General features: G+C 34.5%; 1 protein-coding gene across 4 annotated transcripts in view; it reads right to left on the bottom strand.

Annotated features, from left to right (window-relative positions):
• The window catches only part of EML4 (EMAP like 4), a 164,069-nt gene that overhangs the window by 45,128 nt on the left and 95,857 nt on the right, over positions 1 to 23,084 (bottom strand). For 3 of the 4 annotated variants that reach the window (XM_060117844.1, XM_060117845.1, XM_060117842.1), the window contains exons 4-11: positions 22,066 to 22,239; positions 20,079 to 20,207; positions 19,585 to 19,610; positions 19,352 to 19,384; positions 7,121 to 7,244; positions 5,693 to 5,842; positions 2,311 to 2,380; positions 1,144 to 1,254 (exon numbers count right to left, since the gene is read on the bottom strand). In XM_060117844.1, the coding sequence (XP_059973827.1) occupies positions 1,144 to 1,254; positions 2,311 to 2,380; positions 5,693 to 5,842; positions 7,121 to 7,244; positions 19,352 to 19,384; positions 19,585 to 19,610; positions 20,079 to 20,207; positions 22,066 to 22,239 (817 nt within the window). The remainder of the gene's footprint in view (positions 1 to 1,143; positions 1,255 to 2,310; positions 2,381 to 5,692; positions 5,843 to 7,120; positions 7,245 to 19,351; positions 19,385 to 19,584; positions 19,611 to 20,078; positions 20,208 to 22,065; positions 22,240 to 23,084) is intronic. The other variant, XM_060117843.1, reaches the window with a different exon arrangement.

Below are 23,084 nucleotides of genomic sequence, written 5' to 3'. Positions count from 1 at the left end.
CATGTCCCACAAAACACCCATAATCCAGAATATAGCTGCTGACAGTTAGGAACTGAAGAGATAATATGAATACATAAATATATCCTAAAGCATGAATGAGGCCCAATAAAATCTGGAGGTATATTTGTAATTGAAATTAAAAATTATGATCCTAAAATAAAGAAGTTTTCCTGTATACTCTATAATAATTACATATAATTCAAGAATAAATAGAATGTTTAAATGAGCAACATCTTGTTTTATTTTCACAAAATAAAGTCTCAAGGCTTAGGTAAGATTGCTAGACACTGAATTTTAAACTTAAATGTAAAATCATGCTGTTGGGGCTTCCCTGGTAGCGCAGTGGTTAACAATCCGCCTGCCAGTGCAGGGGACACGGGTTCGAGTCCTGGTCCGGGAGGATCCCACATGCCGCAAAGCAACTGAGCCCGTGCGCCACCACTACTGAGCCTGTGCTCTACAGCCCACGAGCCACAACTACTGAAGCCTGAGTGCCTAGAGCCTGTGCTCTGCAACGAGAAGTCACCGCAATGAGAAGCCCGCACACCGCAAGGAAGAGTAGCCCCCGCTCGTTGCCACTAAAGAAAGCCCGCACGCAGCAACAAAGACCCAACGCAGCCAAAATTAAATACATACATAAATAAATTAATTTAAAAAATCATGCTGTTATCAATTCAGAACCAAAATAATTCATGATTTTAGTGAACACAAAGGTCTGATTGTTTCCTTTACTCCAATATGACATTAAGAAAAGACAATACTTGTGGCAGAACTGGCCAAGTTTCATGCCTGTACATTTTCTAAATAAAATAGATCTCCATGATTCAAGCTGAAGCAAAAGCATATCTTATTGCTTGTTTCAGTTTTACTATGCTATGTATGCATTCCTTTAACCATTTCCTGCTATTACATTAGAATTCTATTTCAGGGCAGAACAAAGTATAATTAAGCAAAATATCCTAGATCCTATCTAAACCAAAGTACTTTAGCACTTAGGTTAAAATGCTGGCCATTGTTAAGCAATAGCTAACATCTAATTTTTCAATTCAATTATCACTTTCTATGAACACAGACACCATCAAAACTGAGCTTAACTTCTTTTCTGTGTCTTTGTGCAGCTGGCAAACTCCCTTAAATACTTACTGCTTTTGAAAAATCCAGGCATCCTACTCCACGCTCAAAAGTTCCAAGTCCAATAATTTGCAGTGTAGATAGACTAACTGAATCCCACACTCTGACATGGGGTTGCAGGGGCTGCAGAAACAAGGGGAAAAACACAAGACAGCAAGACAACTAGTATTTAGGTAGATGAAAATAAATACCACTCCCACAAGAACAGTTTACATATGCCCCCAAAGAATCTTGAGCAGGTATTTTCTTCTCATACCATGAAAATAAGGAAATAACAAACGTGATAACAGTAGCAGCAAATGACTTGAGTATTTACTATGTGTTATATACTATTCTAAGTATATTACATCTATTAATTCATTTAATTCTCACAGACCTATGGGTTAGGTGCTATTTATTATAACCACCATTTAACAGATGAGGAAATTGAAATGGAGATAATAACTTGTCTATAGTTATCCAGCTGTTAAAAGGTGGAGTCAGGATTCTAACACCAGCAAATTTGCTCTGGAAATCCTCCTTTTAGCATTACTTTCATTCCTGAGAAAATAATACTTTTTAAAAGAATCAGTGTCCAATAAATTGCTAAGCAAACAGTCCTTAAATAGAATTTACAACTGCAAGGGGTCTTAAAAGTCATCCAATATAACCCCTCTAACACCTTTTTCTTTAAAGAAACTTTAAGTCAGAAAAAGTCATGAGTAGTCATATACATGCTAATCAGTCATCATTAATATTCACTGTTGATCCTTACAAATAAGGGATTTGTTATGTAAGCCAATTTAACAGTACTGAATAATAACTGAAAAATTTTAAGTGTTATAATTTCTAGTCATATATAAAACCAAGGGATTCATCAATTTAGGGAAACATTGATAAATTATTCTATGTTTAAAAAAATTTTTTTAACAAGCTTATCAGTTCTCCCATTTTTACAAGTAAATAGTTTCCTTAGGGAGAACACTTATTTTTTTTTGAAAAAAATTTTTTACTTTGACCCTCTTTTGTTTTTTTGGAATGTTATTACATCCTAATATTTTTTCCCCTGCTTATACTAGAAATCCCCTAATAGTTAAATTTTAAGAGAATAAAATAAATGAGTTATGATTAAAATTATAATCAATTCCATTCTAATATCAATATCACTAGGTACAGAATGCATAAAACTGTGCCACTCACCCTTCCATCCTTATCCACTCCAGCTATCTGTCCAGTTGCAATCCTAATTTTGTCAGGATGTATAGCAAGGCTAAAAAGCAGTATTAACAACAATTTTAAATACAGGAAAGACATAAAACAGCAGAAATATGCCAATTAACATTTTTCAAACAAATAGTTTTTAATCATTAAAAAAATCTCAACATGACCCATTTATTTACTTTAGCAAATCAAATAAACATCAATTATCTAAAGGATTTTTCTAAGTTTTCAGCTGTACTACTTCCTTGTTAAACTGAACAAATTATTAGAACACTAAATCTGAAGAAAATATTTACTCATAATTGTGTCATGATAAATTAAACTGTTCTCATTTGTTCAAGTTCCTTTCTAGTCCTGCACCTAGGAATAAATATTCACATGGTTTTATTACAGTGAAGATGAAATATTGTATTGTGTAATATTACTTTATTAAAACATAAGCATGGGCTTCCCTGGTGGAGCAGTGGTTAAGAATCCGCCTGCCAACTTTGGGCAAGAAACTTTTAGGTACAAATTGAAAATACTGCAAAATATATGCCCACATTTCTCATGCTAAACATATGAGTGATGAGCAAGATTTTTAAAAGGATGTCTTCACATCCATACCTAGAATTCTTCTACATCTTGCAACCAAGGGGTAAGCACAACTGAGAATGTAACTTTTTTGTTGTTGGTATGTATTGCTCAGTACTTTCCGGAAGAGTAGTATCAATTTAAATTGGCATAAATAAAAATGTTTTAAAAGTGTCACTAAAACTTCCCCATATTAAGAATTATACCTTTTTAAATGCCTTGATAATTTGACTGGTATAAATGGTATCAATTTTTTTTTTTTTTTTTTTTGGCTGCTCTGGGTCTTTCTTGCTGCACGTGGGCTTTCTCTAGTTGTGGTGAGCGGGGGCTACTCTTTGTTGCAGTATGCAGGCTTCTCATTGTGGTGGCTTCTCTTGTTGCGGAGCACGGGTTTCAGTAGTTGCAGCACACGGGCTCAGTAGTTGCGGCACGTGGGTCCTAGAGCATGTGGGCTTCAGTAGTTGTGGCACACGGGCTCAGCAGTTGTGGCTCGTGGGCTCTAGAGCTCAGGCTCAGTAGTTATGGCGCACAGGCTTAGTTGCTCTGCAGCATGTGGGATCTTCCTGGACCAGGGATCGAACCTGTGTCCCCTGCATTGGCAGGTGAATTCTTAACCACTGCACCACCAGGGAAGTCCAATGGTATCACTTTATTTTCTTTTATTACTAAGGAGGCTAGAGTTTATCAATGTTTCTTTAATTCTATTTCCTCTTACTTATTAAATAGTTCACATACTTTATTGTGGTCATTTATATTAAAAGTAATTAAAACCCTAACATTAACATTTTGCCATATTAAAATCCAAAAAAGAGGGGATATATGTATACGTATAGCTGATTCACTTTGCTGTACAGCAGAAACTAACACAACATTGGAAAACGACTATACTCCAATAAAAAAATAATAAAAAATAAATAAAAGTCGTGGAAAGAATTTAAATACAAAAAAACCCAATCTTTTAAAACACATTTTAAAAAGTGAAATTGCTGGATTAGGTAATATATATGCATGGTTCAAATATCAAAAGCTATAAAAATACACATTGAAATTCTGCTAAAATCTCATCTACCTCGCTATTATCCCTACTCCCTGCAACCCCAGGTAATCACTGTAATCAGTTTCTTTTTATTAATAATTCTGGAAAAATTTTACATATGTGGAAGCCAACATAAATATTTACCTTCCACCTCCTTTTTACACAAATGGTAGAACACTACACACACATTTTCTCATTTTTTAAATTTTATACTTAGGAGTATATCTTAGGGATCTTTCCATATTAATACACAAAGACCTTCCTCATTCTTTCTTTTTTAAAAAACTTTTATTGGAGTATAGTTGATTTGCAATGTGTTAATTTCTGCTGCAGAGCAAAGTGATTCAGTTATACATATATATACTCTTTTTCATATTCGTTTCCATTATAGTTTATCACAGGATATTGAATAATTCCCTGTGCTATACAATAGGACTTTGTTGTTTATCCATTCTCTATATAATAGCTTGCGTGTGCTAATCCCAAACTCCCAGTCCTTTCCTCCCCAACCCCATCTTCCCCTTGGCAACCCCAAGTCTGTTCTCTATGTCTGTGAGTCTGTTTCTGTTTCGTACGTATGTTCATTTGTGTTGTATTTTAGATTCCATATATAAGTGATATCATATGGTATTTGTCTTTCTCTTGCTGACTTACTTCACTCAGTAAGATAATCTCTAAGTCCATCCAACCTTATTCTTTCTTTATAGCTGCATGGTAACCTATAGGTACACCACAATGTTACTAGTCCCCAGCTAAAAGATATTTAGGCTGTTTCCAATCTTTTCTATCACAAATGTTGTTGTAATAAGTAATTCTGTATACATACTATTCTTCTAGTGATAAAGGCAATATTTTAATCATCTCTAAAAGTTTAACAATATGTATATAATATTTTAAGTCTAATATATATTAGAGTAATTTTTTTTTTTTTTGGCGGTACACGGGCCTCTCACTGTTGTGGCCTCTCCTGTTGCGGAGCACAGGCTCCGGACGCGCAGGCTCAGCGGCCATGGCTCACGGGCCCAGCCGCTCCGCGGCATGTGGGATCTTCCCGGACCGGGGCACGAACTCGTGTCCCCTGCATCAGCAGGCGGACTCTCAACCACTGTGCCACCAGGAAAGCCCTCGAGTAATTTTTTTCTAGATAAAGATATAGTTGCCAGAGTAGTACAGACATAGAAGATTTTAAATGTTGGAAAATAATGAATTTAAGCAATAGATAATTAAAGTTAACTAAGAAGTAGTACAATTAATTGAGTACTTTAAAAACATGCCAAGTATATAAAAGGAGTTCTCACTTTTTTACAGTTTGACACCCTATGGGATACTTTAATCCTTATTCAGCCATGATTTCCCTCTCCCCGCAAAAGCATCAAGTTCATAATTTACCTACATAAAATAAATCCTCAAGAAATATTTAGTAACCAATAATCACTCTCAGAAGTATGTAAAAGTCTAGAATGCCCCACATATATTTGATGTTATAGGCCAGAAGAAAAAGACCATAAAAGAGGTGGGAAAGAAGAAGGGGTCCCAATTGAGATTTACGGATGATATGTTTTATTGCAGTGGATATCACACCAACCATTCTGCAGGCCTGTAAGTCTTTTTTTCTTTCTGAAATTATCTACAGAATGCCCATAATATCCTTAAGTTCTGAGTTTTCCATAGGAAATCACTTCCAATAAAAATCCAGATTTAAAAAATAAGAGCATGAAATTAAAAAATGAACAAATGTTAAACGATACCAACCATTTCACACAGTCTGTATGACCCAGGTAGTGTCGTTGAGTTCTCTCCTCATAATTAAATAGTACTACTACTGATGCTATGAAATAAACGATTTCCCCGGTAGGAAGAAGGTAAACATTAGCTCGACAGTCCTTTCCTCGATAACCATATCTTAAAAGAGTCAAGGTTTTTAATAAACATAATTTTCAAAGTTTAAATAAACAATTTTTTCATGGACACTTAGGGGAATCAGGAAGGTATAGGAAAAGAGGACTGGAATGGAACTAGAAAACTCATATCCTGCCATTAGCCCTCGTGGAACCCCAAGAACTTTTAATATGCTTAAATCTTAGTTTCCTCATTCAACAAACAAATACATGTTGTGCTCCTAATATGTGTCAGGCACAGAGCTGAACACACACATCTGAACAAAACAAATGTGGGCCTATGTCTCTAGAGTTTATGCTTTGCAAGACGACAAAAATTAACACCAAATATATCATTAGAAATTGTGGAAAGAAAAATAACAGGATGCTAGGAAAAAGCATAAAAGGAGTATCTCATTTAAATGGAGAAAGAAAAAGAGACAGATCACAAGAAGGGCTATCTGAAAAAGTGACACTTACGCTTGACCTAAATGATGAAAAAGAGATAGCCAGGCACAGTCTGGTATAGGCAGAGTGTCCACTAAGAAGTTGTACAGAATAACAGGATTGGTGAGTTTTCTCAAGCTAATTTCTGCCAAAAGGAGGGACTGATTCAAGGGGTCGGGGAGGAGGATGTAGGAGAATGAAGGCAGAAAGCAGAGTTCAAACTATTAGCTCCTTCTGCTTCACTGAGAGTTTCTTAGAGGGTCTAAGAGAAATGAGACTTTCTAAGTGAAATAAGGAGCACTTTGTTTTATATACTCATTTTTTTAAAAGTCTGGTGGTGAAGAAGTTAATTCTCAAATTAGAATCCACCTTGCTAATTTGAGCTCTTAATAAAATAATTCACATTATTTCACAGCTTACAAAATGCTTAACTGATGTTTTCTTACTTAATTCTTACAATGGACCTGTGAGATAGGGATTATTAACATCTTTTTATAAGTGAAGGAAGTAAGGTTCATTAGGGATAAGTGGCAGGGCCAAGACTCAAACACTAGGCTTCCAATTCTAATCTGATGCCTCTTCTACCACACCACAAGCACCTGCCTCGACGTTCGTAGGATATTGCTTACCCTATCTGAAAATATTAATTTTGGTGGTTTTAAACTGCTAATAGCAAAATACATGTAATATGTGAAAGGATTAGAGATGACATCTCTTTACTTTCTCAAGTGGTTGCTATGTTTATTACATTTACTTTTTTTGGCATAAAGACAATTTTGATAGAGGTCAAGTAAACTAATTTTTCTTAAACTAAAGACAAAGCAAACAAATTTGCTGTCACAACAGAAAAGGATACACCCACTCCAGTTTGAGCTTCTCAGGAGGCAGCTCTGTTCTGATGTCATCATAGTTGTCAACATCAGAAGGAATGAACATTGTAATTGGTCGACCTCGCATAAACATTTTAACATATTCTCCTTCTGTTAAGACACAAGAAAAAAATTAAGACAGATGTATTTGCTGAATATTCATAGAAAAGTGTATTATTAATGTGATACAACAAAGACAGATAAAAAATAGCTACTTCAGAATTCTAGTCTCATTATACATGATTGCTTTTGTATAAAGACCTAGTCCAAAACATTGTAGGAAAAAAAACATTGGTCATTTCCTTAAGTAAGAATAACTATTTTCATAATTAAAATATAATTTATCTGTAAGTTGACACATTTCAACAAGATGGCCAGGAAAGTTGAGGTACAGAAATGAAAAGAAAATAACTTTGTGATGGCAGTTTCTCTGACAACTGAAAAAAGATTATCAGAGTAGACAACAACCATGTCCACCACACTACCTGATCAACCTACTGACGTTTAATGGCATACAAAACATGGCCTCAGAATATACCACGAGGAGTGAAGTCAGACACCCTCCTAAGTCAGGACGGGGAGAGAGACTAAGCGCTCTGCTACATAGGGCAGTGACCAGAGCTGGATGGAAAGAGGACTGAGGTCCCCTACTTCACAATCATGCCTACAATCAGCCTTGAGTCTAAGCAATTAAATTGTAATACACTAACATTTTAAAGACAGTACTAGGAAACAGTGTTCTAGTTAGCAGCAAAAACATCTTTTATTTATATAAACCAATAGCTGTTTGTAAGATGTGCAACAGTCTAAAACTAAAAATGTTAAAAAGACAACTCCAGAATCAAATCAATATTTATTGTACACCTTTTACAAATGAAAACAACACTTAAGTGAACAGATGAGACTGTTTTATGTCTTAAAAACAAAACAATACTTAAGTGAACAAATGAGACTGTGTATGAGGCTGTGTTGGGATCCCTAGCCCCAGCATCCCAACCTACATACAGACAGGTTTAATAAATGTTGATGGTGGTCGTGAAATGTTTACAAAAGAACCTAAACGGAAGGAGAAAATAAGGGACTGAGTACAAAAGCATAGGCAATGTCTAGAATTTGCTAACTTGTCTGTTATATGAAAATCATGTTAAAAACAGACTGAAAATGTGATCATCAACCAGAGGCTGATACAACCTTAGGACCTCTAATAATGACCTAAGGTACTAAGGAGAAGAGTAGATAATCCAACAGCTTATGTAATGCAAACCATGGAAGAAGGAAAGAAATTATTTGCTGAATGTCTGTAACTATTTCTTCAGAGTCAGATTTTAAAACTGTGCTTGTTATGGGTTAGAAGTTCACGTTATTTTTATTATTATTACTCATAGTGTGTTCGGCCTCAGGGTTTGATCTAAGAACAGGCTAAGACCTCCCACGCCATAGTTTTAATACCACATGATGTTATGTCTCTATTACTTCTGAATCTAAGAGTGGGCTCTGCTTCCTGATGAGTTGTAGCATAGCTGGACTCTGATGATAACTAAATGATTTAGTTATCAGCTGTAACTATTTCCCTTCAGCAATCATCTTTATCTGTATCTCCTTGTCAGTTTTTGTATAGTTCACTTTCTTATAGGTGTCAATTTGTTACATACTTTTCCCTCTAGTTTTTTTTTTAAGAATATGAATTCTTTTTTTTTTTTTTTTTTTGTGGTATGTGGGCCTCTCACTGTTGTGACCTCTCCCGTTGCGGAGCACAGGCTCCGGACGCACAGGCCCAGCGGCCATGGCTCACGGGCCCAGCCGCTCCGCGGAATGTGGGATCTTCCCAGACCGGGGCACGAACCCGTTTCCCCTGCATCGGCAGGCGGACTCTCAACCGCTGCGCCACCAGGGAAGCCCTAAGAATATGAATTCTTAAAAGGAAATATCCTGTCCTTTGGAATTTCTTCCAAGATCATTGATCAGAGGTGTACAGCATAAATGCTTTCTGAATGGAAAAAATAAAATATTTAATAGATGCTTCTATTGCCAGTTAGAAGAGATTATATGTCCAGCAAAGGGAATGGGTTAGGGACAGCATCAAAGAAAAAAAAAGCCCTCTCCTTTGCTAATAGAGACAGCTCAGAATACTGCATTGATTCCTTTAGCAACTGTCAAGCAGCACAAGCAACTAACTATAAGCAAAGGAACTATGTATCTAGCGCCTGTGAACTTTTCTAATATAAAAATGGCAGTGTATGTTAGGATGAAAATGCTTTTCCTGCCGATAAAGTGGCAGTATGCATGCTGGACGCACAGAATATAATCTAGACACTGGGAACAATTCCTGAGACTGAGAGGGAGGCAACACATTACAGTGGAAAGAGCAGGAGCTTTGGAGAAAAAGACTGATTGGGATCTGAATCCCAGCTTTACCCCTTCCTAGCTATGTGACTTTGGCCTCATTTTCCTAATAAATAAAATGATACTACTACTTACCATTCAGAATTATGACTGAGTAAATATCACACTGTAAAGTGTAAGGTCTTTGACAAATACTTATTCCCTTCCCTTTGTGAAGGATTTATGACCATTCTAAACACTGTCTAGGAATTGATTTAACACACCGTAATCTCTCTTCATAAGCTTTAAAGTGACTGTCCACAGAACAGCAAGTGCAGCAAATAAGTTAGAATTCTGAGGGTTCTAACAGGTACATGGGTCACAAGTTCAAATATCTACAGGCCCAAGCAGGAAATGCAAAATGAGAGCAGTGGGAGAAAACAGGATGACCGGTTGGGGTTCGGGCACTGGCATACACCAGGCCCCATCTCAGGAAGGCAGCAGTTAATCATCCTCAGGAAAGATGTGAGCCCAGTGCTGCTAGATCTTCTCATTTTTCAAGAGAAACAGAAAATCTATAATTTATTGTGAAATCTCCCAATTTTTAAACGTTTACTCCTTTGCCAAAAAAGGGAGAATACCATGTGAAAACACACCTTTGGCCTGCATGTAGCTCACTAGTTTGCAACCTAAGAAGAGTCTTTACCTTGGAAATTAGGTAAAATATATAGATGAAGAAGAACCTCTTTCCTCCTCAATCACTGTTGAGTCAAATTCTCACTGCAAACCTTTTCTTGAGGCTGTCAGGCTTATTGATCTTATAGTTGAATGACTTAACAATTTGTTTTACCCAAATGCTACTTTCTGGCTGTCCTCACTGTATACCAGCATGAAAGTCAAGGGGAAGAGATGGGCCATGGGACTGGTCAAAGAAGAGTATGAGATCAGTAACATTAATTAATACATTAATAAAGTCTGGTGGTCCAGAAAAGGAATGTGAGAAAGAAATGATTAAATTATCTCATAATAATTAGTAAACACACTATAGGGCTATCTGTATTCAACAGTGAAGCTGCTGCTTCCTGAAATGTAATTAATCTCAACATTTTATCTCCTATTTTGACATTGTGAAAATTCCTGGGACTGAGAGGGAGGCTATAATATAGTGGAGAGAACACAAGCTTTGTGATAAACGCAGACCTTGTTTGAATCTCAGCTCTACCACTTACTAGCTTATGCTCAAATAAAATATTCTTAATTGAATCTGATCAATGCTTAATTATAAAAGAAGAAATTCAGGGAATTCCCTGGCGGTCCAGTGGTTAGGACTTGGTGCTTTCATTGCTGGGGCCCAGGTTCAATCCCTGGTCGGGGAACTAAGATCCCACAAGCTGCGTGGTGTAGAAAGAGAGAAAGCGAGAAAGCGAGAAAGAGAGAGAGAGAGAGAGAGAGAGAGAGAGAGAGGGAGGGAGGGAGGGAGGGAGGGAGGGAGGAAGGAAGGAAGGAAGGAAGGAAGGAAGGAAGGAAGGAAGGAAGGAAGGAAGGAAGGAAAATTCTGTGGGATATTGTTGATACCATAAATACCATAAATTTTATTAGTTCATTTCTCTAGACACATATAATGCTGGAACTGGAAGAAATCTTAAGGGCTCACCTAGTTCAAACGGCTACTTTTACAGAAGGGGAAACCAAGGCTCAGAGAGGTCAAATGAGTTCCTAGACTGTGTTCTGTTGGGAAATATTTTCATTCTAAACTATGTTCTAGATCTGTACTATCCAAAATGATAGCCACTAGTAGAACACTTAGAAGGCAGCTAGTGTGAACTGAGACACGCTGTAAGTGTAAAATACAAAACAGATTTTGAAGATTTAGTATGAAAAAAAAGTAAAACATCTCATTAATGTTTTTTGATATTGATCACACATTGAAATGATATTCTGGATATACTGCATTAAATATACTAAACTTAATCTTACCTGTGTCTTTTTATTTTTAAAATGTTGCTACTAGAACATTTAAAATTATATGTGTGTTATACATTATATTTCTATTGAACAGTACTGTTCAGACAGTTGTGATATCTTTAGGCTAGTCCACATAAGTCCAATTACCTGACAGTACAGCTTCCTTATAATCCAAATAGTATTAGCTTGAGCTCTGGATCCCAACAACAGGAAATCAGAGAGTGCAACAGAAGAGGAAGATGTTTCTGCTCTATTATCTTTCGGAAGAGTGAATGCTAGGCAAAAATCTGAAATACTGTATTTCCATGTCCTTCTTGCACACCTCTTAGTCCTTCCCCTTCAGTCTCCTCATGTGCTTCTACTTTAGCACCTCCCCTGGGCTGTCCTATCCTCCAAAGTGCTTCAAATTGCAAAATGATCATTATATTCCCTAATCCAAACTTTTTGGCATAGTTATTCTCAGGTGTTCTGAGAAAAGCAGTATTGCTGAAATAATTCATACTGATATAAATACCTGGTTATTAACATTATATGTTTAAAAGATGCTTATCAAAATTTATTAATCTTTCACAGATTATAACAAAGCAAAAGGAAAAATTCAAGGAGAGTGTAGAAGAAAATTAGTACTAGGCATACTCTGCTCCAAGATTGGTTCCTCCTGTGCTTTTTTTCCTTTTAAATAGCTTGCTCTATTTCTGCACCTAGAGATTTAAAAAAAAAAAAAAAAAAAAAAAAAAAAGCCCTTCAAAGGCAACAGCAGAGCTTCAAGGGTCTGGACTATGACTTGTACTTGTTTATGTAATGGGTACTGCTTTGTAGAAAGCCTTCTGAACTTCTAGAATGCTTACAATTTAAAGCATCTTTCTCCTAAGGTTTTCACTTTAGGAATTCATTTTTACATTTTACGATCTTTAGAACTAAAGAGCTCCCCCTACAACTGAATTTGAATTTTATATTTAACTAAAATGTAGCTAGCTGTGAGATGCTACCTAATTCCAGCAAACAAACAGAAAATTTAAGAATCTTTACTTAATTTGAGGTTTTTCTCTGATACTACCAGTTCCATTCCCCAAAACCACAGAGCTACAGAACAGGCTGGTAAACAAGATGCTAGAAATACTGTCCACAATTTTACGGTAGAAAGTGACAAAGACCATTTAAGGAAAGCTAAAATCTTTTCTTAAAACTCATTTATTTTTAAACAAAATATTTCAAATCCCAGTTAATGATCCAGTTACACTCGAGTAATAATTTTAAAAATTCCAATGAAACAATGTAATCTGTAAGGATCTTTGGATTTTGAACAAGGAAATTGATTTGTGCTATAATAAAGTCTCAATTTCACCCCTTTTCAAAGGTCTAGCTGTAAAAATAGATCATAAATGTAGACTCCAAAATAAAAAAAGGGAGTCATGAATTTAGAAGGATATATAATCTAATCTTATTGTGCTCATTTAAAAAATTCCTAATTGTGCTTGCCAAATATTATGTAGTTAGTTTTACTGGCTCGGACAAGAACACAGGTCTGAAAAATCTGACCAGATACTAAAATGCTACCTTAATTTTCGTTGTTCTATAGGTAGAGTTCTACTAGCTGGTAAATTTTATTGGATTCTTAATTACATGGGGGTGGGGTGAGGGTACACAATGAAGATGTAAAATGTGTTAACCTAGCCTCTTAGGAGCTTACAAGACAGACATAACCAAGTCTTATGTATCTGCTGGTCAACACTTATCTAATTACAGTAACAAGCCAATTTGCAGTTAAGTAATTTTGCAGTTAAGTAACTTTCTTGAATCTAAACCTCCTTTAATCAGATTTTTCTTTGCTGTTTTGTTTTTTTTTTTTACAACTGTGATTGTTATAAAATTACTTGAAAATATCAGACATGAGAGTTTGCGTAAGCATTTTAATTAATTTTACTGCATGAAAATGGCTTTCTTTGGTAAAAGATGGGAAATACGTCTATTCCAACAATATAAGGCACATAAAACTTCTCAAAGATTTGCTACACTGCTGAAAACATTTCTGAACTAAGCAAAACATGGTTGTACTTTACAGAGTCCCTCAAATCACTCATTTATATCCCCAGGAAGAATTATCTTAAACACTAAATGAAAAAAATTCTTCATTTTATCTGAATACACCAAGTTGGATTTAATTTTTTAAAAATAAGAAATTAAAAAAAGAAACTTCAGATATCGAAATATTTATCCCTCTCTTTCTCAATTAACTATAGCAGAAAGAAAATCAAAAGGCCCAAGGGGAACAATAAAAACCTATATATGAAATTCTAATTAAAGAGTATTGAGAGATTTTATCTTTAATGTTTTATTTCTTAAAAAAAAAAAAAAAAAGGGACTTCCCTGGCAGTCCAGTGGTTAAGACTCCATGCTCCCAATGCAGGGAGCATGGGTTCGATCCCTGGTCGGGGAGCTAAGATCCCACATGCCGCATGGTGTGGCCAAAAAAAAAAAGTTAATTTCTGCTACACTAATCTCAAGTTTCAGAATTCTTTTCAAAGTGCTTCAGGAAAACAGTAAACAATTGATACAGTGAGCAACACACTGTGGAGTCTAATTGCAGTTTCTGGAAAGAGCGGATTCTAACTATACTAGCTCAGTTAACGGGCATGCTTAAGGAATGGAGATTTTCTAGTTAATTGTATTTTCTAGTTTAGATTAAAAAAAAACTTATGCCTACAGTTGTGAAAATTCAGTACGGGTGAAAAGTCTTCAACTGGAATAAAATAAATATGCACAAGACTAGCATACTCTCATGAAAAGTCATATTCTCCATGTTCAAAGGGGGCACTTGGGACTTTTTTCTCAGCTGAAAACAAGGAAAGAGGATGTCAAGAACACATATTCTTAGAAGTTGGGATAATTTATACTAAAAAAATTGGACAGCCTTTAAATACATTTTAATCTATAAGACTGTCACCAACAGACATCAGATCTCTGCTTAAAAAAATCTCCAACAGAGAAGAGGTTCCCCCTTTTTGGTCTCCTTTTAAATACAGAGAATACCTGGACAAAGCCCAGACCTAGGGATCCAAGTAATGATTATATATCCTATTTAACATATGCCAATAGGTAAATTTTAGAAGTGAGTATATTTTTTTGGAGGTGCAGTATTTGGTTTCCTGCCCTTCCTGCTTATTAACATTTAAAATAGACTTAAAGCTAGCACCCTTCTTTCTAAATTCTGGAACTGCAAAGTTTTGGATATCATCTCAGGAACAGCAAGGAAAGATTCTATCTGTAGCACAATTAAGGGCTTTTGACTTCTTTGGTTTGTTTCAAACTGTACACCCCCTCAGCAGGGGACAATATACTTCCTCTCAGTAGGTAACACAATATACAGACAGTGTCAGTAGGACTGTTATCCTATATTCTTACAGGTAAATTTTAGTTATTCTTTCAGATACAATGCTCAGTTTACACAGATGTGATCAGGTTTTAGGACAGAACATGCCTGGAGCCAACAGGTCAGAAAACAATACAAGACACTGAACAAAAGCACCTGTATTCAAATTCTTTAAAGGTAGATTAAACATGAGTTAGTGAAGGTATGGGGGCTGCCTTCCATTTTCTATTTGCTGCAAGAAAGAGCTTTCAAAAAGTTATTAAAGAGACTCTCGGCAACGTCTAGTCTAAGCCTAAGTACATGTAAGAAAACTGAGGTCCAAGGTCTCAAGAGTCATAGGGAAAAATTTATTATCAGATGAAGGATGTTTTATTTTTTTTTCATAATTTCCTTTGGCAAATGAAATTTTTAGTTTCTCCCCAACCAACACTCATAATTTTAGTCATTGCAGGATTCTGATTCTTTAAACTTCTGTGATTCACCCCTAACTAGGTCTCATGCTTATTATTATTCTTATGCTCTTTCCACTAAACGACTTTGCTTCTCTTTCCTAAGTCAGGTGTCTAATGACTCTTGTGTTGCTTAGAATGAATCTATATTTTATAAATGTAATGGTTAACAAATACAAAATTGTGTGCACACTATGATCAAGGACCTCCTTGCTGCTCCTAACACAGCAAGAAAGCTCTTGCCTCAGGGCTTTTGTACTTCCAGTTTTCTGTTCATGAAATTTTTTTCTCCAGATACCCAAATTGTTCACTCACTTCATTCAGGTGGCTCAAATGTCACTTTATCAGAGATGTCTTCCCTAACCACTCTATATAAAATAGCAATTGTCTACTCTCCTTATTCTTTCCCAATATATATTACCTACTGACATATTAAGTATTTACTGTCTGTTTCTTATAGGTAGAATATAAGTTCCATGGAGTTCAGACAATATAACTGCTGTATCCCCAAGTTTCTGGGACAGGTCCTGACAAAATACACTCAATAAATATTTGTTGAATGAATCTTTAAAATTTTTAAAATGTGTATCTGATAAAGAAACAATAAAGAAACACATTAGAACTGTAATAGTTGTTAAAATGACAAGATTATTCAGTTTTTTTTCTTTCTCCAATTTTGTAAATGAGTTTATATTGTATATTTTTAGATTATTTGAATGACTGTTTGGCTAAAACAAACTACTGAAGGATTTTAGACAGTATGTATTTCAAAATGACTTTTAAAGTATTTTTCATCTGAAGCCATTTTGGACACACAGCTAGGCAGCTAGTAAGAATTAGTCACCTCTCAATTTTCTAAGATGTTACAGTAATAGTTCTTCTATCTAAATACACCTGTAGTTAAGCTACTACTGCACTGGTTTGGTAGTTAAGCAAGAATGAATTTAATCATAGAGCAGTGAGGCAGCTCTATAAGAGGAAGTAAAAGTGTGGTTTGGTGACTGAGGAGTTCTCTTTTCCTCAATTAAGCAGATTTCTCTCCAGTAGGAACCTGAATCATTCAGGTTCTCAACATGACCAGACAATTAAACGAGTTTAAGATGTAACAAGAGAAAAGTGATTTAGGATTACTCGAGCCTGAAAAGGACAGTTAATATGCAATAATTTGAAGACATTCAGGTTCTGCTCTAGAAATGAGGACATGTGACACTTACTTTCCATTATTTTAAAAATGTAATATACTAGATAATGATTATAAGGATGAGCTTATGAGCTGTACTCATTTCATTACAAAATTTACCTAGTATATTATTTCTCTTGTGATGGGAGAGGATCCAACAGAATTAGGAAGAAGAGTAATGAAAAGGGGCTTAAGTTTCAAGGATTTGAGTGTAGATAAGGATCTAATTCAGTAAGAGCCTCTTTTTATAGGACATGGTGTAACATGTCCTTCCCCCCACATCTAGCATCGGAGATTGCCCTGTGTACATCTCATTTCACCTCCCACTGCTTTCAACCATGGTTTCCTTCCTTCTGTCTAAGTGCTGATCAGAATATGCAGATTTACGCTCTTCTACTCTGCTGTGTCTGAAGGACACAGTCATTTCAGGTAAAGTTTTCTCTGCTACCACTCACTTATATGTACCAAATATAAATCGGCTTGTTCCCAGAACAAAGCAGATGACTTACAGCAAGTCACACTTGTCACTGTCAAAAAAAAAAGAGCTAAAGAATAAATCACATTTTAAAAAGACTGTCCAAAAATGACAGATATTTTTTTAATGACAGATATTTTAGATTAATACCTAAAGTATAAGAAAATGTGCTGTGAAATATGTTATGCAAAATGAATACCAAACTTAAATTTATCCACAACTTACATCAAGTGAAGACCATCTATTTAATGGTCATCTTTTCATCTTAACTCCACATATTTGAGTACAAGGTTGAGTACTGTCACACTTATATTAATAACTAAAATTTATTTGGTGCTATGTGCCAGGTACTATGTTTAAACAGTTTATTATCTTTAATTTTTATAATAACCCTTTGAGAGTTTATTATTGTCTCAATTACAGATGAGAAAACAAAGACTTAAGAAGGTGAATTAACCTGCTTATGGTCACAAGCTAAGTAAATGGTGAAACCAGTCTTGACTTCAATGACACATGTTTAAACATCTACACTACGTTGTTTGTTACACACCTCTACAAGTAAATTAAGATTTATAGACAACTCAAGTGTAACTGTCCAAAACCAAACTATTCTTTTCTACACATCTACTCCTCCTCAAATGTTCCTTATTTTAGTAGATGCCTCTTATCTACTTTCAAGTTAGCCTTCATAGATTCCCCCCGTTCCTTACCTCTCGTACCCTACCTGTAATCTCCTAAACCATCTAGAATCCATCTACTTCTTTCCATAGGCGGTGCCTCACAGGCAGGCCTGAATTATCTAACAGGCTGAGGCACAAGAATTTTCCTTCAAGATACACTCTAATGATAAATATAGCTGATTAAAATGCCAAAGGAACAGGCTCAAATTCCACAAGTAAGGCTTAATGCAAGCAACATTTGACATTTTAAAATTCCAACATCTGGAACAATCTTGTTCAGCTAGCAATTCTTGTACCAGAATTTAACTGACTTTTCCAGTTTTTCATTTCATCCTTCTTCCTTACTTTAGTGAGGCTTCTCTAGCAAAACCCTTCCTTTTTAAATACATTTACTTACCTGCCTATTTGAATGGTTTTGAAAACTGTCACCAACACAGAGCACTCACTTATATACTAATCATGTTAGATCCCTTTTCCTTCCAAAGGACATACCACAGCACGACAAAGAGAAAGGTAGCCCTTTCTCATTTACCCTCTAAGGATTTTTATAAAATGTAAGCTCTTGGCAAAACATGTAATAATAGGAGCACCTTTTTATAGGTACAGTGTTTTCTGTTTTTAAAGTACTTTCATACATATTATTTCATCCTTCAGCAGTCTTGTGAAGTAAGCTTTATAGTTATATTCTCAGATTAGAAAACTACCCAGAGATGTTGCCATTTTGCCTGGGTCACAAGGTTGTTATACAGTAGAGCCAAACACTAAACAGAGACTCTCCATTCACTGCTCTTGCCACTATGTATCACTATCTGTCTCTTTTTAAAATGTTTTGACACATAATAAGAATTGTCTTTGTAAATAAAATTTCATTTGTCCTTAAGGTATTTCAACTATTACTTAATCTATACTTAACTATAAATTATAAAAGAGGGAGTAAGTAAGACCTAACTGAAGGAGAACAGCAGCAATAATCAGCTTTATTTAGAATTGCTATGTAAAAACAAATGATCCAAAGAAGATTGCAAATACTTTTCTTAACAGAATCAAAAGTGAAAATCTACAGAAATCAAGTTAAATCTCTAACAAAAATTTTAACCACATTGTATATGGTTAATATAATAAATAACCCAGAAAATAAAGATAACTATGACACATAGAAATGAGCTGTAAAAAGCATGCACGGGAAGGACATGCTTTTATTTAGAACAGCATGCTTCAATTAAATTTGCAGGCAATTGAAGGAGAATGTAAAACTGATGTATAAATCTTTCCTACTTTGCAATTAAATTAAATACACATTTACAGAAAGTCTTCTTTCCTTTTTTGGGTCAGAACAAGCCAACAACAGCAAGTAGCCAGAAATTACAATTAATATAAAAGAAAAATTTAAGAGGAAATGGATTTGCTAGACTTATTGTATCTTAAGTCTTAGCTTCAAGAAATGAGTGATTATTTGCAATGAAGTTGGCAAGACAGGAAATTGAGTTAAAATTTATCAATCTTTTAAATGGCTTTTCTAAGTACTACTTTTATTTTTTTAAAAAAGGGGGAAATTCCCCTTGGTATTATACCTCTTTGTAATGATACCTTTATTCCTACTGTTGACCTTGAATCTTCAGAGCTCAGAGAAATAGAAAAGTGGTTGGATTCACTAGTTCAAATTACTGTATTTCCTTTATTAAGAGGAAAGTCAGGTAGTATAAAAAATGAAAAGCCAAATAAGAGATCCAGGAAGAAATTAACTAAGAAGGCGACCAACTGTGTAGCTTATTCTTACCTTGGCTGTTTTTTTCACGGGTTGACATTTTTGCTGGTTGAGACAAAAATGACATATCTTACAATAAAAATTAGATATTTTCTTAAATGACTATAACAACACACTTCTTTTTTATCACTGTAAGCTAATAAATAAAGTACACTGAATGAAAGTAAGTCAATATTCTTATCAAAAGAAAAAATTTAACTGATGTAGAAAAGATAAACATTTTTTAAAAAGGACTTTTAACTTACCTTGGTTGATGATGACATCTTTATGCCTACAAAAGGAATTCAAAGACATTTATTTTATAATTTTATTTGGCTGACCATTATAATCACCTGAAGAAATTGCGAAAGATTCAATGTCTAGGCCACACCCCAGATAAATCTCCAGATGTGAAATTCAGGCACCAGTATTTTTTTAAGTTTCTTACTGGTCTAAACTACTAATATACTGTTTCATAAAAGAAGGAATATTCCATTAGGATCACTTAAACAATAAAAGCATAGAAAGAATTTATGAAAAATGCTTAAATTTTACAAGATTATTGAAATTTATTATAAGTTCAGAAGCATTAACAGGAAGACAGCCTTTTTTAAAGACACAAAAGGAAATATGCACTTAGAAGAAAAAAGATAAATACAGATTTTTAGAAATGATTCAAACGTGGCATATAATTGTACATGTAAATGTCATAGTCAAAGAATTAATAATTTTCAGATATAACTTAAAGTATAATACTTACTTGTCTACATTTTTTATAACTTTTGATATTAATTTTGATGTTGAAACTGCCCTCAGTAATTTATTACGGCTATCGTCTGAATTTTCCCATGAATTATGTGACTTTTCAGCTGTTGGTGGTCTTTTTATGCTGGAAGAAACATATTAGTTTCTTAGAAAATAATTCTAAGGGTAGCAATTGACAGTTTGACTAGAACATAAAAGCAGTAATAAACATTTTCTTAAAGCTAATCCAGAAAAGAGAAGGAAGGATTAGTTGAAAGTTTCTGTGCCTGGATGAGTCAAGGAGTTAAACAAGGCAATTACCAAGTCTTTTTTAATTTTCATTATTATTCAGAAGATTCACTAGAACAAATATTACTTGATCTAAAAAAAAACCCATTTGCTTAAATCTGAATAATTAGTATCTCTCAGAATTTATGAAATTGTACGAATTTGTTAAAAAACCTAAACTTATTCAAAATCATTACAAGGCTGCTATTTTCATTTTTTATGTCCTCATGTAATTAAATTATACATGGTACAAATGACAATTTCTAAATAATTTACTAAAAGTAAAACTCTTGTTTATATCTTTTAGAGTCAATTTTATCCATGAAGTAAGAACAATTTAACACAAGAATGTTATATTATCAAAACTGCTCCCACATATTCATAACTGAAATTTTTTAACTTATAAATGATTTTTTGGCTGTACTGCTAACTGTCCTACAACTCATCCAGCCTTCAATACTTCTTGTAATAGTATATCCAAAGAGCAATTGAGAATGGCAAGCACATTTCCAAGAGACCTTAAGAAGCTGAAAAAAAGATCTGGGACAAAGAAGATGCCAAGTCAAATCAGAACCTTAAAGAGATTGATTATAAAAAAAGCCACCTTTAACCACATACAATCCAAAGTTGCAAAACATTAATAAGCTATATCCAAGAAAAACTCCACATCAGACCAGGCAAAAGAATTACAAACCATTTAGATAGCATAAGAATCTGCATGAGACACACAAAGCATTTTTAAAATGTTAAACATGCATCAATCAAGTGAAGGGTGTTGTGTTTTCCCAAATTTCCATTAGAGATTTGAGGCAAAATATTAAGCTAATCAAATAAAAATATATTATAAATCTTTTAGGAATGGATGTCATTTATTTTTATTAAAATCCTAGCCAGTTCTGGGAATGGTTTATATTTTCCTAAGATTTCCAAGAGGAAGTATGATGATAAAATACATCTATACCTAATCATAAAGCTTGAATCAACATCCCTAAAGCAGGGAAATTTCATTAAGTTGGTCTAAATATTTGATTACAAGGCAGCTGTAGTGTTGAACTCCCAGCATGCAGGTTTAGATCCCCAATTTAGGCTCACACACATTGTTAGAATGTTTCTCCCTTCTCCCCTTCTCATAACTTTAAAATATTAATTATTATAGACACAGAGAGAAGCCCTCAAGCAAGCCTTTAGCATAGAAAAGATTAGGTGAAATGAATTCAATTCTCTACTCAAGCAAGAACTTATCCTCCCAAAACCCAAAACTGAAACTGAGATGCAGTCACAATGAAGAGCCATTTGTTGAGAAGGGCCCTTGCAAGCTGAAGGTTGTAATGATGCCAAAATATGGTGAGAATAACAACATACAGCAATTTTCTATCCATGGCTATAAATTTATGCAGTTATCTATAAATTTTAAAATATTCTATAATTTTACTATAAAAATGTTGTTTTGGTTTTAGAGTAGGTTACTTTTGCCTTCCTTTCATCAAATTGTTTATAATTTAATTTTTTTCCTCCAGTTTTAACTGATAAATATGACCTCAAAATTTCATTCCCCAATGTGTTAAAATACAGATTACAGCAACAAAGAAGTAGGGGGAAAAAAGCCATCAGGCTTTTCTCTTGGAATCCATGGATAGCCAATTTTTTTCTCAAGTCACAGAATTTAGGTATCGTTACAACCATTCCCTAGCTCTGTACTTGGGGTCAGTTAAAACCTTTTGGTGGGAGTAGAATTCTTGCTTTCTTGAGTTTGTCTGTGTATTTGGAGAGGCTGTGAAGAGGGCTGGGGAGAAGGTGATGCTCGAATTTGTGGACTTTGATCATTAGAGTGAGAGTCCTCTTTTTTTTCTCTCTGTCCTTGTGGTTTTTCTTTCTTTTTTTCTGTACCACTGTAAAATAAAGTATAACATGGAACAACACATATTTAAACAAATAAAAAAGATATATCAAACGATGGAAAAGGTTACTATTATATAATTCAAAATCCTAAATCATACAGCTAATACAATTTATACTGCTTTCATTCAATAATGAAAATATTTCTTTAAAAAAAATCTTCAGTAAAGATTAAAATCTTCAGCAAAGAATTTATTATAATTCTAAGGCAACAAATCCTAGGAAGATTGCCCCTTTGGACCAAATTGGCCTCTAATGCATTTTGCCATCTTGGCAAATTTGGAAGGACAGTAGAAGCTCTCTTAACTGACTTCAATTTACCCAAATCAGAGCATTAGTGACACTTTACCTCTGTAAAGCATACTGATGCCCAAGGAACACTAAATGTTCATGTTTTGTAGGTTATTCTTTAACTCCTGTTTCTTCTGTATACTTCTGCTTCCACCAGCTGAGTTTCACACTTACCAAGAGTCAACTGTGTTTTCTCCCCCGAACCTGTTTATGCCAGTTGTACTTGTTATTTTAATGATTAAGTTAATAAAATACAAAGAAAACGGACAAAATGTACATAGGAAAGAGAATGATAATTTCTATGTAAACTAAGCTGAATGCTTTGGAAAGACTCAATAAAAATGGATTCTACTAAAAAAACTGCTGTTAAATTGTGTAGGTGACACAATTATAAAAGATTATGAAAAAAAATCATAGAAACAGATGGGTTCTAATTCATATTGTTTTGCAAGTTTCAAATTTCTTACTCTGTCTTAAAGAATGAAACTAAAAATTATAAAAAATGATTTATGGGTGTATTTTATGCAAGATAGTCAACAAGCAATCT

The sequence above is a fragment of the Mesoplodon densirostris genome, chromosome 14, assembly GCF_025265405.1.
Source record: "Mesoplodon densirostris isolate mMesDen1 chromosome 14, mMesDen1 primary haplotype, whole genome shotgun sequence".
Lineage (NCBI taxonomy): Eukaryota > Metazoa > Chordata > Mammalia > Artiodactyla > Ziphiidae > Mesoplodon > Mesoplodon densirostris.
The sequence above is the reverse complement of the archived record's forward strand: the minus strand, read 5'-3'. Positions and strand labels throughout refer to the sequence as shown.